Source organism: Heptranchias perlo, chromosome 28 (assembly GCF_035084215.1).
Source record: "Heptranchias perlo isolate sHepPer1 chromosome 28, sHepPer1.hap1, whole genome shotgun sequence".
NCBI classification, from domain to species: domain Eukaryota; kingdom Metazoa; phylum Chordata; class Chondrichthyes; order Hexanchiformes; family Hexanchidae; genus Heptranchias; species Heptranchias perlo.
Window position 1 is genome coordinate 14988108 of NC_090352.1, and position 16549 is coordinate 15004656.

General features: G+C 48.4%; 1 protein-coding gene across 1 annotated transcript in view; it reads left to right on the forward strand.

The window, feature by feature from the left end:
- hpda (4-hydroxyphenylpyruvate dioxygenase a) overlaps positions 1–13719 on the forward strand; it is a 47879-nt gene extending 34160 nt beyond the window's left edge. Inside the window, exons 9-14 of the mRNA XM_068008111.1 lie at positions 275–352; positions 2370–2532; positions 4050–4121; positions 8120–8242; positions 10501–10617; positions 13025–13719. Of these exons, the coding sequence (XP_067864212.1) occupies positions 275–352; positions 2370–2532; positions 4050–4121; positions 8120–8242; positions 10501–10617; positions 13025–13138 (667 nt within the window). The 3' untranslated portion in view covers positions 13139–13719. The remainder of the gene's footprint in view (positions 1–274; positions 353–2369; positions 2533–4049; positions 4122–8119; positions 8243–10500; positions 10618–13024) is intronic.
- Positions 13720–16549: the final 2830 nt, after the last annotated feature.

Consider the following 16549-nt stretch of genomic DNA (forward strand, 5'->3'; position numbering starts at 1 on the left):
TATCCTGTACCCAGGGAAGTACCCAAATATACTGTACTGAGGTAAGTACCTATGTATACTGTACTCGGATGAGTATGCATGTATACTGTACCCAGGTAAGTACCCGAGTATACTGTAGCCAAGTAAGTACCCGTGCATTCTGTACTCAGATGAGTACCAATGTATACTGTACTCGGACAAGGTACTCAAGTATATTGCAGACTTTGTACTTTATGAAAACAAGATTGTCTTGATTGCTGCTGGAATTGTTCTGATATTTGTTTCTCTGTTCCAGTCCCTCCGGGTGTCTGAATTTCATTGACCACATTGTGGGAAACCAACCAGATGATAAGATGGTGCCCGTGGTAGAATGGTATGAGTCAGTCTCTCATATACAATCAAAACGCATCCTCTGTTTTATCCCCTATAATCAAGGGAGGTTGGTCTGGAACATGGTCCCTTTGCAGTGAGCATGGGACAGTCTAGACATAGTACCCACACAGCATAGGAAGGGTGATTTAGGACAACAAGAACAATGACAATTTGCATTTATATAGCATCCTTAATGTAGAAAAACATCCCAAAGCGCTTCACAAAGGCATAAGAAAAATGGATGCTGAGCCATAGAAGAAGAGATTAGGGGGGGGTGGCCAAAAGCTTGGTCAAAGAGGTAGGTTTTAAGGTCAGTTTTAAGGGAGGAGAGAGAGGTGGAGACACTTAGGGAGGCAATTCCAGAGCTTAGGACCTGGGCTGCTGAAGGCACGGCCACTAATAACGGGGCAAATGGAAGTGGGGGATGTTCAAGAGGCCAGAGTCGGATCAATGGAGAATTCAGGGGACAGAAACTGTAGGTCTGGAAGAGGTTACAGAGATAGGGAGGGGTGAGGCCATGGAGGGATTTAAACATAAGGTTAGAATTTTAAATTTGAAGCGTGGGGATCCAGGAGCCAATGTGGGTCAGCAAGGATGTGTGTGATGGGTGAGTGAAACTTGTTGTGGGATAGGATATGAGCAGCAGAGTTTTGGATGAGCTGAAGTTTATGGAGATTGGATGGGAGGTTAGCCAGAGATCATTGGAGTAATTGAGTCTGGAGGTGAGAAAAAGACATGCGTGAGGGTTCCAGCGACAAATGGGAGATATTATGAAGGTGGAAGTAAGAGGTATTTGTGATGGAGAGGATACCAGGTCAGAAGCTGAGCTCAGAGTCAAACAGGACACCGAGGTTGTGAACAGTCTGGTTCAACCGGAGGCAGTGGCCAAAGATGGAGATGGAATTGGTGGTGAGGGCACAGAGCTTGTGTCAGGGCCAAAGACAATGGCTTTGGTCTTCCCAATATTTCGCTGAAGGAAGTTGTGACGAGAGCCATTTGAAGTGCACATGGGATAGTCTGGGATGTGGACTCCACACAGCGAGGCTGAAACAGTCTTGGCCATGAACTCCATGCAGCGAGAGCAGGGCAGAGCAGTTTAGGTCATGAACCCCATGCAGTGATGATGGGTAATCTGGGTCATGAACCCCATGCAGTGATGATGGGTAATCTGGGTCATGAACCCCATGCAGTGATGGTGGGTAATCTGGGTCATGAACCCCATGCGGTGATGATGGGTAATCTGGGTCATGAACCCCATGCAGTGATGGTGGGTAATCTGGGTCATGAACCCCATGCGGTGATGATGGGTAATCTGGGTCATGAACCCCATGCAGTGATGGTGGGTAATCTGGGTCATGAACCCCATGCGGTGATGATGGGTAATCTGGGTCATGAACCCCATGCAGTGATGATGGGTAATCTGGGTCATGAACCCCATGCGGCGATGATGGGTAACCTGGGTCATGAACCCCATGTGGTGATGATGGGTAATCTGGGTCATGAACCCCATGTGGTGATGATGGGTAATCTGGGTCATGAACCCCATGTGGTGATGATGGGTAATCTGGGTCATGAACCCCATGTGGTGATGATGGGTAATCTGGGTCATGAACCCCATGCAGTGAGGGTGAGGTGGTTTTGGTCACAGACCTCATCAATTGAGGGTGGGGCAATTTGGATCATGGAGTCCATATGATGCTCTGGGATATGCATCAGTGTAAAATCCTGTACACTCAGAGAATCCAACACAAGCACACAGCATGACAGCAGGATATACAGAAAAGCCAGGAGCAGCACTCAGAGAGAGAACAGTGCACTGCTACACATCAGTTTGTGTCCATGAGGGAGACCCTGTGTAGGCTGGTCAGGTACATTATCCATTGCAAAGGGATGAGTATTTTGGAGAACCTCAGAGACATTGCCCATCCCTCAAGTAATCTCCTCTGCAGCAGTACTGTTGAACGTTGTAGTCCAAAGTGGCTTTAACTCAGTAAAATGAACTCTGACCTTTTTCTCAGGTACCAGAAATGTCTAATGTTTCACCGGTACTGGTCAGTGGATGACAAACAGATCCACACGAATTACAGCTCCTTGCGCTCCATTGTCGTGGCCAACTACGAAGAGACCATCAAAATGCCCATCAACGAGCCAGCTGCAGGAAAGAAAAAATCGCAGATCCAGGTGTGAGCACCACTCGCTGCCTCTTCAGCAATCTCCCCTTGACACACACTAACAAGCATCACTGCCTCTACTTCCCATATAATCAGAGGGGACAATTTTTGCTAGGGAGCTGTTCGGGTGCGGGGGGTGGGGGCGGTTGGTGAGGAAAAACCAAGGTGGGCTAGGCTAGAAGATGGGGTGGGGTGGGATGGGGATGACTACCTGGTGTGGGATTGGATGTTTGATTTGCTTTTTAAAACTGATTGAAAATCTCACCAAGTGTGAGACACAGCAGTAAATGGAAAAGCTAGACTTCAGGAATGGCTGTGTCTATTATACAGAGTGTGGTAAGGGGTGGCTGTGCCTATTATGCAGAGTGTGGTAAGGAATGGCAGTGCCTATTATGCAGAGTGTGGTAAGAGGTGGCAGTGCCTATTATGCAGAGTGTAATAAGGGGTGGCTGTGCCTATTACACAGGGTGTGGTAAGGGGTGGCAGTGCCTATTATAGAGTGTGGTAAGGGGTGGCAGTGCCTATTATAGAGTGTGGTAAGAGGTGGCAGTGCCTATTATGCAGAGTGTGGTAAGAGGTGGCAGTGCCTATTATGCAGAGTGTGGTAAGGAATGGCAGTGCCTATTATGCAGAGTGTGGTAAGAGGTGGCAGTGCCTATTATGCAGAGTGTGGTAAGGGGTGGCAGTGCCTATTATAGAGTGTGGTAAGGGATGCCAGTGCCTATTATGCAGAGTGTGGTAAGGGGTGGCAGTGCCTATTATACAGGGTGTAGTAAGGGGTGGCTGTGCCTATTACACAGGGTGTGGTAAGGGGTGGCAGTGCCTATTATAGAGTGTGGTAAGGGGTGGCAGTGCCTATTATAGAGTGTGGTAAGAGGTGGCAGTGCCTATTATGCAGAGTGTGGTAAGAGGTGGCAGTGCCTATTATAGTGTGGGGTAAGAGGTGGCAGTGCCTATTATGCAGAGTGTGGTAAGAGGTGGCAGTGCCTATTATAGAGTGTGGTAAGGGGTGGCAGTGCCTATTATACAGGGTGTGGTAAGAGGTGGCAGTGCCTATTATAGAGTGTGGTAAGGGGTGGCAGTGCCTATCATAGAGTTTGGGAAGGGGTGGCAGTGCCTATTATAGAGTGTGGTAAGGGGTGGCAGTGCCTATTATAGAGTGTGGTAAGGGGTGGCAGTGCCTATTATAGAGTGTGGTAAGGGGTGGCAGTGCCTATTATAGAGTTTGGGAAGGGGTGGCAGTGCCTATTATAGAGTGTGGTAAGGGGTGGCAGTGCCTATTATAGAGTGTGGTAAGGGGTGGCAGTGCCTATTATAGAGTTTGGGAAGGGGTGGCAGTGCCTATTATAGAGTGTGGTAAGGGGTGGCAGTGCCTATTATAGAGTTTGGGAAGGGGTGGCAGTGCCTATTATACAGGGTGTGGTAAGGGATGGAGAAACACCCCACGGTTTCACAGTGTTTGAAATAGAAGTGCCTGGCAGATTGTTTGAATGATTTCTCTCATTCTCCGACCTTCTCTTGCTCTAGGAGTACGTGGATTACTATGGTGGACCTGGAGTGCAGCACATCGCTCTCAACACCTCAGATATCATTCAGTCCGTGAGTCACATGGTTATATTTTCACCTTAGCCCTCAGTTTATTCCATGCAGCCCTGATGTAATCATTGTACTTCTTTGATCACGAACAGCATGAGTCAATTACAGATTCAACTTGATGAAAGACAGACCCTCCCTGATAGTTGCTCGACTGTAGAGAGGGACCCCCTGAGCCTTTGATTAGCCAATAGGAATCGTTTTGCCATTGGAGCTGGATAAAATTAAAATTAAAGCGTTTTCTCCCTGTTGGCTGCAATTCTCCTGTGATTCTTCCAGTACCAGCCATTAAGCAACTCTAAGAAATACAAAGCTGCTACTCACTGGTGCTTACCATTTCTTATTTTACTCCTGCGTTCATGAGCAAAACCATCTTAATCTTCTCTCCCTGTTACAGGGGGTGGGAGCAGTTCAGGCAATTGGGGGTTGATGATCAAGTCTTGGGCGGTAGTGAAAACGGGTGGTGGCGAATCGGCAGCCTGTTTTACACTCCAGGAAAATTGGGCGGAGTGTTAAACGGACTGCTGCCGAAGCCCAATTCCTCCCGCTTTGGTTCACCGTGTAGTATCCTGTGTGTACCGGCAGGTGGCGCTCCGACACCTTGTACAAGTGTTTTTTAATATATAAACAGACACATCGCCCTCTGCTGGCAGCAACTGGAACATCACAGACCCTTCTCTGAACCCCCCCCCCATCTCACTGTTGTACTTTAAACCTAGAATAAGGACAGACCCTTCTCTGAACCCCCCCCCCATCTCACTGTTGTACTTTAAACCTAGAATAAGGGCAGACCCTTCTCTGAACCCCCCCCCCATCTCACTGTTGTACTTTAAACCTAGAATAAGGGCAGACCCTTCTCTGAACCCCCCCCCCCCATCTTACTGTTGTACTTTAAACCTAGAATAAGGACAGACCCTTCTCTGAAACCCCCCCCCCCCATCTCACTGTTGTACTTTAAACCTAGAATAAGGGCAGACCCTTCTCTGAACCCCCCCCCCCCATCTCACTGTTGTACTTTAAACCTAGAATAAGGACAGACCCTTCTCTGAACCCACCCCCCATCTCACTGTTGTACTTTAAACCTAGAATAAGGACAGACCCTTCTCTGAACCCCCCCCCCCATCTCACTGTTGTACTTTAAACCTAGAATAAGGGCAGACCCTTCTCTGAAACCCCCCCCCCATCTCACTGTTGTACTTTAAACCTAGAATAAGGACAGACCCTTCTCTGAACCCACCCCCCATCTCACTGTTGTACTTTAAACCTAGAATAAGGACAGACCCTTCTCTGAACCCCCCCCCCCATCTCACTGTTGTACTTTAAACCTAGAATAAGGACAGACCCTTCTCTGAACCCCCCCCCCCATCTCACTGTTGTACTTTAAACCTAGAATAAGGACAGACCCTTCTCTGAACCCACCCCCCATCTCACTGTTGTACTTTAAACCTAGAATAAGGACAGACCCTTCTCTGAACCCCCCCCCCCATCTCACTGTTGTACTTTAAACCTAGAATAAGGGCAGACCCTTCTCTGAAACCCCCCCCCCATCTCACTGTTGTACTTTAAACCTAGAATAAGGACAGACCCTTCTCTGAACCCACCCCCCATCTCACTGTTGTACTTTAAACCTAGAATAAGGACAGACCCTTCTCTGAACCCCCCCTCCCCCCACCACCATCTCACTGTTGTACTTTAAACCTAGAATAAGGACAGACCCTTCTCTGAACCCCCCCTCCCCCCACCACCATCTCACTGTTGTACTTTAAACCTAGAATAGAGACAGACTCTTCTCTGAGAGAGAACATGCTATGGTACAGTTACAGGGACACCTGGTCCACTTGCACTGTGGTGCCTTGTCTCAGTGACCATTTTTCACATGTGAACCTGGAGAGTGAACGTGGGTTTGCTGTGAGTCTGATTGCATCCTCACCCAATGTCCATACAGGTGCATTTTCCAAAGGATCACTAGGTAGTGATGAGGAACAAGGACCCTGGCTTATTCTCCCCACTCTAACCAGGGGAGGTGAGGCTAACTGTAGAACTCCTACTTTGCCGAGACTCATCACAGAGCTGAACCTGAACCTGGGGGGATTCTGGTATGTGTGGTCCCTGCAGGGGTGGGGTGTTATGTTATTACTTAGCTGAGACTTAAGGATCAGTGATATTTTTAAACTCTAATTTGTGAGGTTCCTTGTGGGTTTCTGAAAGTTAGAGGTGGAGGTGACAAATATTGGAAACTTTATAAATCTTTATAATGCCATTGGGGAAGTTTTTCTGTTATCGAGGTGTCACATGATGCAAGTCTGCCTCTCAGATTGTGTCATGACACGGTGATACTGCGACTATGCCCCCATGCCCACCCCTCGGGCTGGGTTAGGACACGGTGATACTGTGCCCCCATGCCCACCCCTCGGGCTGGGTTAGGACACGGTGATACTGTGCCCCCATGCCCACCCCTCGGGCTGTGTTAGGACACGGTGATACTGCGACTGTGCCCACCCCTCGGGCTGGGTTAGGACACGGTGATACTGTGACTATGCCCCCATGCCCACCCCTCGGGCTGGGTTAGGACACAGTGATACTGCGACTATGCCCACCCCTCGGGCTGGGTTAGGACACGGTGATACTGCGACTATGCCCACCCCTCGGGCTGGGTTAGGACACAGTGATACTGCGACTATGCCCACCCCTCGGGCTGGGTTAGGACATGGTGATACTGCGACTATGCCCACCCCTCGGGCTGTGTTAGGACACGGTGATACTGCGACTGTGCCCACCCCTCGGGCTGGGTTAGGACACGGTGATACTGTGACTGTGCCCACCCCTCGGGCTGTGTTAGGACACGGTGATACTGTGACTGTGCCCACCCCTCGGGCTTTTTTAGGACACGGTGATACTGTGACTGTGCCCACCCCTCGGGCTGTGTTAGGACACGGTGATACTGTGACTGTGCCCCCATGCCCACTCCTCGGGCTGTGTCAGGACACAGTGATACTGCGACTGTGCCCACCCCTCGGGCTGGGTTAGGACACGGTGATACTGTGCCCCCATGCCCACCCCTCAGGCTGTGTTCGGACATGGTGATACTGCGACTGTGCCCACCCCTTGGGCTGGGTTAGGACACGGTGATACTGCGACTGTGCCCACCCCTTGGGCTGGGTTAGGACACGGTGATACTGTGCCCCCATGCCCACCCCTCGGGCTGTGTTAGGACACGGTGATACTGCGACTATGCCCCCATGCCCACCCCTCGGGCTGTGTTAGGACACGGTGATACTGTGACTGTGCCCACACCTCGGGCTGTGTTAGGACACGGTGATACTGTGACTGTGCCCACCCCTCGGGCTGTGTTAGGACACGGTGATACTGCGACTATGCCCACCCCTCGGGCTGGGTTAGGACACGGTGATACTGTGACTGTGCCCACCCCTCGGGCTGTTTTAGGACACGGTGATACTGCGACTATGCCCACCCCTCGGGCTGGGTTAGGACACGGTGATACTGTGACTGTGCCCACCCCTCGGGCTGTTTTAGGACACGGTGATACTGCGACTATGCCCACCCCTCGGGCTGGGTTAGGACACGGTGATACTGCGACTGTGCCCACCCCTCGGGCTGTTTTAGGACACGGTGATACTGCGACTGTGCCCACCCCTCGGGCTGGGTTAGGACACGGTGATACTGTGACTGTGCCCATCCCTCGGGCTGGGTTAGGACACGGTGATACTGTGACTGTGCCCATCCCTCGGGCTGGGTTAGGACACGGTGATACTGTGACTGTGCCCACCCCTCGGGCTGGGTTAGGACACGGTGATACTGTGACTGTGCCCATCCCTCGGGCTGGGTTAGGACACGGTGATACTGCGACTGTGCCCATCCCTCAGACTGTTATGAGGCGGTGATGTTGTTATCATTCTCACGATCATTTGGTGGTACTTCTAATTTTTAAAGGCAGAGAGCTGCGGTTTGATGTATGACTGATTACGGTTCCCATCTGTTGCCAGATTATAAATTTACAAAGCCGTGGGATGGAGTTCCTGAGCAGCCCAGACTCTTACTACGATCAGCTGAAAGAAAAATTAAAAACAGCGAAAATCAAGGTGAAAGAGGACCTGGATAAGTTACAGGTACATTTGAGGAGACACATTCCAGATCCCACAATGCAGAGACTGAAAACAAAACTCAGCCAAACAATTAAACAGGCAGCCTCAGCAAAGGGTGAGAAGCCCCTCCCTTCACAGCATCTCGCTCAAAACATTACATGTATTAGGTTTCATCAAAAAGAAACTGTGTACTTGGAACAAGTACATGCCCTCAATGGTGTTTATATTACAGCAGTGCCTGTGGAGGCAAGCCTACTACGGAAAGCAAGCCCGTAATACAAACAAAGTAGAACTACACTTCGGAACACCACCCTGTGAAGTGGTCTTGACCCCTTCCATCGGGGTCAAAATGCCACTGGTGACGAATGTAAATGGCTGTTGCCAGCTGTACCAGCCCAAGCTGGGCAACAAATCCAACTTTTGAGCAACTGCATGTCTGATATTAATTTCCACCAAATCTTCAGTCACATGTTGACGAACATTGTCTCTAAAAGCTTTCAAATTGTTTCACATTATTGAATTCAGCATAAACAGCACAAATTGTTCTTTGTGTACCCACAATGGTCGTAAAGAAGTAAAAATAATCCCGTGTTTACTTTAAGCTCCCTGGGCCACATGCCATTGCTGAATTGATGCCTCGAGGCCCTACATTATAGCCCACTGGTAAAGGAGTTATGCATTGCCAGAGCCAACAGTCCTGGGAGTGCAGGCGATCTCTTGCTGCGAAATGCCCGGCTGCTTCTTGGCACCTCCCTAGAGACCCCCCCAACCTCCCTCCCCCGAGATCTCACCATGTTGACAGTTCCATGCTTGAACTTGCTGGCACCAATTTCACTTAAACAATCAATGCCCCCTGGAGCGTATCTCACACTGAAGGAGGCAGATTGTACAACTAACCAATGCAGACACATACCATCATTAGCCAAACAGTAGAATACAAGTCCGAGGAGGTAATGATCGCACTTTCTAGTGATCCAGACAGACCGTAACGTGAATACTTGTCTACATTCCTGGTCGCCAAGAAACGAGACAGCGACATAAAGCCAATCCCCAGTGCCAGGGAAATAAGTTATGCGGAATGGCTGGAAAAAATTGGGCTTTTCCGCCTAGAAAGGAGGTGGCTGAGGTGACCTTATAGATATATACAAGATTGTTAAATGTATAGAGAAAGTTAACTCAGAATATTTCTTTAAATTAAAACACAGGAGGAAAACCAGGGTTCACAAATTAAAACTAGAGAAGGGCACTTTTGGGACAAATACCAAGATATTCCTCGTCACACAAAGAGTAATCAACATGTGGAATAAACTTCCAGATAGAGGAGTGCAGAAGCCTGGAATCACTAAATAGACAATTGGAGGCTGCAATGTTTTGGGGGGGGAGAGGGGGGTGGGCAGGAGGGGGCTGGAGAGTGATAGGATCTCTCTGGATGGATGAACTAAGAGGAGCTGAATTGCCTTCCTCATCCATAATGATCTTGTGGTCAGACGTGTGGCTATTCGGAAATGTGGTTGAGGGGGAAGATGGGAAGGTGGAGAAGTTGCCTCATTCAATAGTCACGGAGATAATGAGACAGATTTTGAGGCCCCCCACCCAGCTGAAACGGGGCAAAAACACTCTGACATTGGTGGGGAATGACTTACCACCCTCTTTCTGCCTTTGCTGCCACGGCAAACTACCACCAGGCCTACCGCTGGCCAGCCGGATTGCCAGCCTGACTCACATGGTGGGCTCATTTAAAATGTAAATGGGGGTCTGGTAATGAACACAGGACCCCATTTGCCATTTTAGGAGAGTACTGGGCAGAGTGTGCAAGTATCAGCTGATGGTTCGGTCCAAAAGGAGCCAGCAGATAAGCTCCTGCAGGGAGGGAAGAGCAGGAATGCTCCCCCCGGGCTCCACCAAACCAGCCTGGCGCACTGCCACTCCAGGTCCTCCCCCTCCATCCTCCCCATCCCAACCCACCTACTTTCTTCCAGCCTGGAGGCCAGCCAGGCTGCCCAGCCGAGACTGTGGTAGCCCAGAGCTGCTGGGCTGCTCTGCGTATCTCGTTGTCCACCCGCAGCCCGCCAGCTGAATGCTTAATGAGGTCAAGCCATCAAAATGGACTGGACCTCCCACCGGGACTATAGGCAGGCTACCCTGTGTCCGCTCGGGGTGTAAATCTATCCCAATGTGTCTGGGTAAATGGGATCATTTCCTTTTGTCTATAGTACAATGAATAGCCGCTGGTGAGAGTGCGCGACATGGAAACTGCTCATTGTGTGTCACTTCTGTAACAGGAGCTCAAGATTCTTGTGGATTTTGATGATAAAGGCTACCTGCTGCAGATCTTCACCAAACCTGTCCAAGACAGGCCCACGCTCTTCCTGGAGGTCATACAGAGATATAATCACTTTGTGAGTACAGTACTTCTGCACCCAACCATGCACATGTAGGTGCAGCATCAACCCCACCCCTTGTGAAGGTTGCAGCACCCCTGCCTGTACAGGTGCACATTACAGTCCTCCCCTGCCTGTACAGGTGCACATTACAGTCCTCCCCTGCCTGTACAGGTGCACATTACAGTCCTCCCCTGCCTGTACAGGTGCACATTACAGTCCTCCCCTGCCTGTACAGGTGCACATTACAGTCCTCCCCTGCCTGTACAGGTGCACAATACAGTCCTCCCCTGCCTGTACAGGTGAATATTACAGTCCTCCCCTGCCTGTACAGGTGCACAATACAGTCCTCCCCTGCCTGTACAGGTGAATATTACAGTCCTCCCTTGCCTGTACAGGTGCACATTACAGTCCTCCCCTGCCTGTACAGGTGCACAATACAGTCCTCCTCTGCCTGTACAGTTGCACATTATGGCACCCCCATATGCACATTACACTGTTCTTTACCTGTACAAATGCACATTACAGTGCCTTGAACCTTCAGATGTATATGACAGCCCCCCCCCCGACCTATACACGTGTATTATTATACTTCGGCATCCTGTCTGCGAACATGTGAATTAATCCTGCAAGAGTTCATTATGAAGTAGTCATTTTTATAAACAATATTCTCATGTTCATTCCTAAACAATAATTTTCTTTTTCAATCTCATTCCTTCCCTGGAACGTCTACAGAAACTGAGATTTTTGAATTCCCTCGAATGTTCCAGTCCGAGTGTTGAGGCTGCTCCCCGTCTCATCCCTCTGCTGATGGTGCCCTTCACCCAATCACGAAGCTGGCGCCCTTCACCCAATCACGAGGCTGGTGCCCTTCACCCAATCACGAAGCTGGCGCCCTTCACCCAATCACGAAGCTGGCGCCCTTCACCCAATCACGAGGCTGGCGCCCTTCACCCAATCACGAGGCTGGTGCCCTTCACCCAATCACGAAGCTGGTGCCCTTCACCCAATCACGAGGCTGGTGCCCTTCACCCAATCACGAAGCTGGCGCCCTTCACCCAATCACGAGGCTGGCGCCCTTCACCCAATCACGAAGCTGGCATCCTTCACCCAATCACGAAGCTGGTGCCCTTCACCCAATCACGAAGCTGGCGCCCTTCACCCAATCACGAGGCTGGCGTCCTTCACCCAATCACGAAGCTGGCGTCCTTCACCCAATCACGAAGCTGGCGTCCTTCACCCAATCACGAAGCTGGTGCCCTTCACCCAATCACGAAGCTGGCGTCCTTCACCCAATCACGAGGCTGGCGTCCTTCACCCAATCACGAAGCTGGTGCCCTTCACCCAATCACGCGGCTGGTGCCCTTCACCCTCTGAGGCAGCTCTCTTGGGTCAGATCAGTAACTCACAATGTGAGGAGTTGAGAGGAATGAACTCCATCCTGAGGGGTAACTGGTACTGAGACATGGGAGTAAATGCCTGTATATTGAGCCAGGGACAAGATTCATACAAAGGTTACAGCACAGGAGTAGGCCATTCAGCCCATTAAGTCTGCGCCAAGGTGGCACTTCTTCTTTCACGAGTGTGCACACCTTGCTATATATCACAAACGCCCGAGAGTGTTCTCAAGGTCCTTAGTACAGTTGCAAAGGAATCAACAATGTGCCCATTGGCAGACCTTTCGCCGTGCCCATTGGCAGGCTGTAATTATTTATTTTCTTCTCCTGAAGCTGTTGGCAGTTGCTGGCATACGTTTCCACAAGGATTAGCAGCCCCTCCATTACCTCACCCACGTGGCTATGCTTCAGGTGTGAGAATAGACAGCGAGTGATGTCAGAGCATTCAATTGTGGGGGGTATCAGAGCTGAGCCCCAACCTGTTCTCATCCAACATACCCACACACTTTCCAGCGAGGGTCACTGAATAGCGATCAGGAGCAGGAACCCCAGCTGATATTTCCCCTCAATATAGGCATTGGGGCCATTTGCAGCACCCTACCTGAAAACGAGAAGTGAGCACAGAGCAGGGGGTGAACCTGGGGCCCTCTGGTTTGTATAGTTCAGTGCTTTTACCCACTACGTCATTGTTGGGAAGAGGCACTTAAATCGATTCCAGGGCACTCCACCTGCCCGTGACAGTAAACTGATTTAAGTACACAAATGACAAAGTAATGTGCAAATACCACAAAACTGATGGACAGACCGTACCAGACGACAAGCAGTGACTCATGCAGAACACAGTAACACCAGGTATTCACTGCGGAGTCGCCATCATGTTGCAGACTTGGACAGAGTTACAGGTTCAGTCCTTCTGTTCTCAGTCAGCAGTACTGCTCTGTTCAGAACCTGTTTAGCAGCCAAGTGTATCTGTGAACATCATCTCTCACTGACAATGTGTGTTGTATGTGATTCTTTTTCTCTTGAAGGGCTTTGGAGCTGGAAACTTCAAGTCATTGTTCGAAGCTATTGAACAAGATCAGGATGCAAGAGGAAACCTTACTGTTTACATGGCCGACAGCAAGGGACAGCCATTTTATTAAAATAACCAGGCAGCAAATCAGAGAAACTGCCTAGAAAGAGCACTTCTGTACTCTGTTAGTACGTGGAACTCTTCACCTTCCTCAGCCTTTCTTTCCTCCTACAATCATTAGGAACTTAAACCCAAGCCTAGTGTCACCTAATCACTGTTTTTAATTCATATTTCTCAACCTTGATGGGCGTTCTGCACTGTGGGTCTGGCCAATTCTCCACCTCAGTTTCTAAATATATAAATGTATTGTATATTTTAATGGTACTTATTGTGACATCAAAGGTTACAAGATAAATATGGAGGCCATTGGACTCGTTCGAGCTCATTGATCCAGCCTACAGATCCCCCCGTCACAATATCCAACTAGTACCAACAGCCACACACACACTCACAACCACCATACGCACGCGCACTCATTCACACCCACCGCACACACTCATTCACACTCACCGCACACACGCATTCACACTCACATTCATACCCACCACACCACGCAAGCAAAGCAAAAGCAACACAGCCATTCCCGATTGGACAATGCCTGAATTTAACTTGTGAAATGAGTGTGTTTAATAAAGATGACCACCTACCTGATTTAATTTTGACTGTTATTCAATATTTTAACTTTCACAACGGGGGAGGGATTTGGGGACCAGGACCAAGCAAATTTTTGTGTTCTCATGAACTGGTTAGGTATGAGTCATGGCACTTTGGGCAGTAGTTTGGACACTCACCATCTGCTTTTTGTGTGTTTGAGACTTTTCTGTGCAGAATTTTGCTGAAATTGTCCTTACCAAAGGCGGCAACTTTATGACCAGATCCACTGTTTCACTCCAAAACAGTGCATTCCAATTGGTAATCCCAGTACATGCCAGCATGGATATTCTTAGACAGGTCCGGAGATATATTTCCCATTATTTTTAATATAAAATTCAACATTATAATGTATTCTGCTCATTTTAAAACAGCTTTTTACTTCTTGGTGATAGATTCTTAATATGTGGAAGGGAAAAGAATTCTGCCAAGTGATGAAGCTGGTAACCGATATTCGTGCTCACAAGGACAGAACACATCACTTTTGAATTCAATCGTTTTTTACAAACATTTTCATGAACAGTTCCATTGAAATTTTACTGAAAAAATCTTCAATGTTACAGTTCTTTTTGTACATTTATGGCCAGTTACAGCCACCGTTGCATATTAAAACTCACTCCAAAGAGAAGACGGCATGCCCTAAAGTTAAAAGAGGGGCACATAGTAAAACCAAACCAAACTCGATAACTGGTCACATCCAAATACAAATTAAACTTAAGCAGAAATATTTTCACAGGCTTGAAGAAAAATGGGGATGATTTGGACTTTTGGGCGACTGACCGGCGGAGTGTAATGGCTGATCTTTCGTATCTGTGGCAAATGAGGCACCAGCCTCATTAACATCAGGCCGGTGCCAAATGGGCATCCCCATGGAGCTCACCGGATTAAGGCTTCTTGCGGGCACCAAGCGGTAGTCCCCTTTCAAAATGCTGCTGGCCTCTTCGTCATTGTTAATGGAGCGGTAAGGCTACTGACAGCATCTTGAGACTGTTACACCCCTCCCCCCTTTAACCCCAGGCTATAGAAATTAAAATTGACCCCAATAACTCAGGAAAACAGGGAGGGATATCAAACTCAGCTGGAGGCAACGAAAGCTGCTATCAGAGCAGCTAAAAGGTCATTGGAGAGGACATTGGAAAATAGCTGTGGTAGTAATGGCAAGGTCTTTTTCAACTCTCAACCAATATTTATCCCTCAATATCACTAAAACAGATTACCTGGTCATTATCACCTTGCTGTGCGCAAATTGGCTGTCACATTTTCTACATTACAACAGTGACCACACTTCAAAGTAAAAAGTAAAGCACTTTGGGACGTCCTGAGGTCGTGAAAGGCGCTCTATAAATGCAAGATTTTCTTTCTTTATGTTAGAAGTCAAAGGTCTATTAAGGACTATATGAGACCATTGAAGGATTTGGGATCCCCACCAGAATGCGGCAGTTTTTAAATGATTTCTTCATATCAGTCATAAGTAATATATCGTAGGGTTAATGCTAAAATTGAAAGTGGATGTGAATATAGTCCTGGCCAGAATGAGGGATCTCAAAACAGATGATCAGTTGGCCCAGACGGCACGCACCTCAGTGTGCTCAAAGAGATGGGGGCTATATTCTGTGAACCCCTTGCTTGTATTTTTAACATCTTACTGGGTTCTGGGACTGTTTACATGAAATGCCTATATTTAAAAAGGGAAATAAGTCAGAACCAGGAAATTACAGGCCCATTAGTTTGACTTCAGTTATAGGCAAGTTGCTAGAAGGGATCATCAAAGATAAACTGTATGCCCACCTTAACAGAGAAGGGTTTATTAGAGAATCTCAACATGGCTCCTATCTCAGCAACCTGGTTGAATTATTTGAAGTATTTCCAAGCTTGGTGGAGGTCAGTCGCCCGATTGACTTTGTATCTTGATTTTCAAAAAAAACCTCTCACAAGGTGCTTCACAAAAGGCTACTAAATTCTAGAAGAGGCCTTGTTCAAAGACAAAATAATATCCCTTGTTTTGTATTTAGTCATCATGGCAAAACATCCGAACACACTATCTATTTTTGTAATATGGTAGCATAGTGGTTATGTTACTGGGCGAGTAATCCAGAGGCCTGGACTAAAATCCAGAGTCATGAGTTCAAATCCCGCCACGGCAGCTGGCGAATTTAAATTCAATTAATTAATTTTTTAAAAATTCAATTAATTAAATAAAAATCTGGAATTAAAATACTAGTATCAGTAATGATGGCCATGAAACTACCGGATTGTCGTAAAAACCCATCTGGTTCACAAATGTCATTTAGGGAACGAAGCCTGCCGCCCTTACTCGGTCTGGCCTATATGTGACTCCAGACCCACAGCAATGTGGTTGATTCTTAATTGCCCTCTGAAATGGCCTAGCAAGCCACTCAGTTGTAAAATCTCGCTACGAAAAGTCATAATAAGAATAAAACCGGACGGACCACGAGGCACCGGACACGACAACGGCAAAACACCAAGCCCAGTCAACCCTGCAAGGTCCTCCTTACTAACATCTGGGGACTTGTGCCAAAATTGGGAGAGCTGTCCCACAGACGAGTCAAGCAACAGCCTGACATAGCCATACTCACAGAATCATATCTTTCAGCCAACGTCCCAGACTCTTCCATCACCATCCCTGGGTATGTCCTGTCCCACCGGCAGGACAGACCCACCAGAGGTGGCGGTACAGTCATATACAGTCAGGAGGGAGTGGCCCTGGGAGTGCTCAACATTGACTCTGGACCCCATGAAATCTCATATCATCAGGTCAAACATGGGCAAGGAAACTTCCTGCTGATTACCACCTACCGTCCTCCCTCAG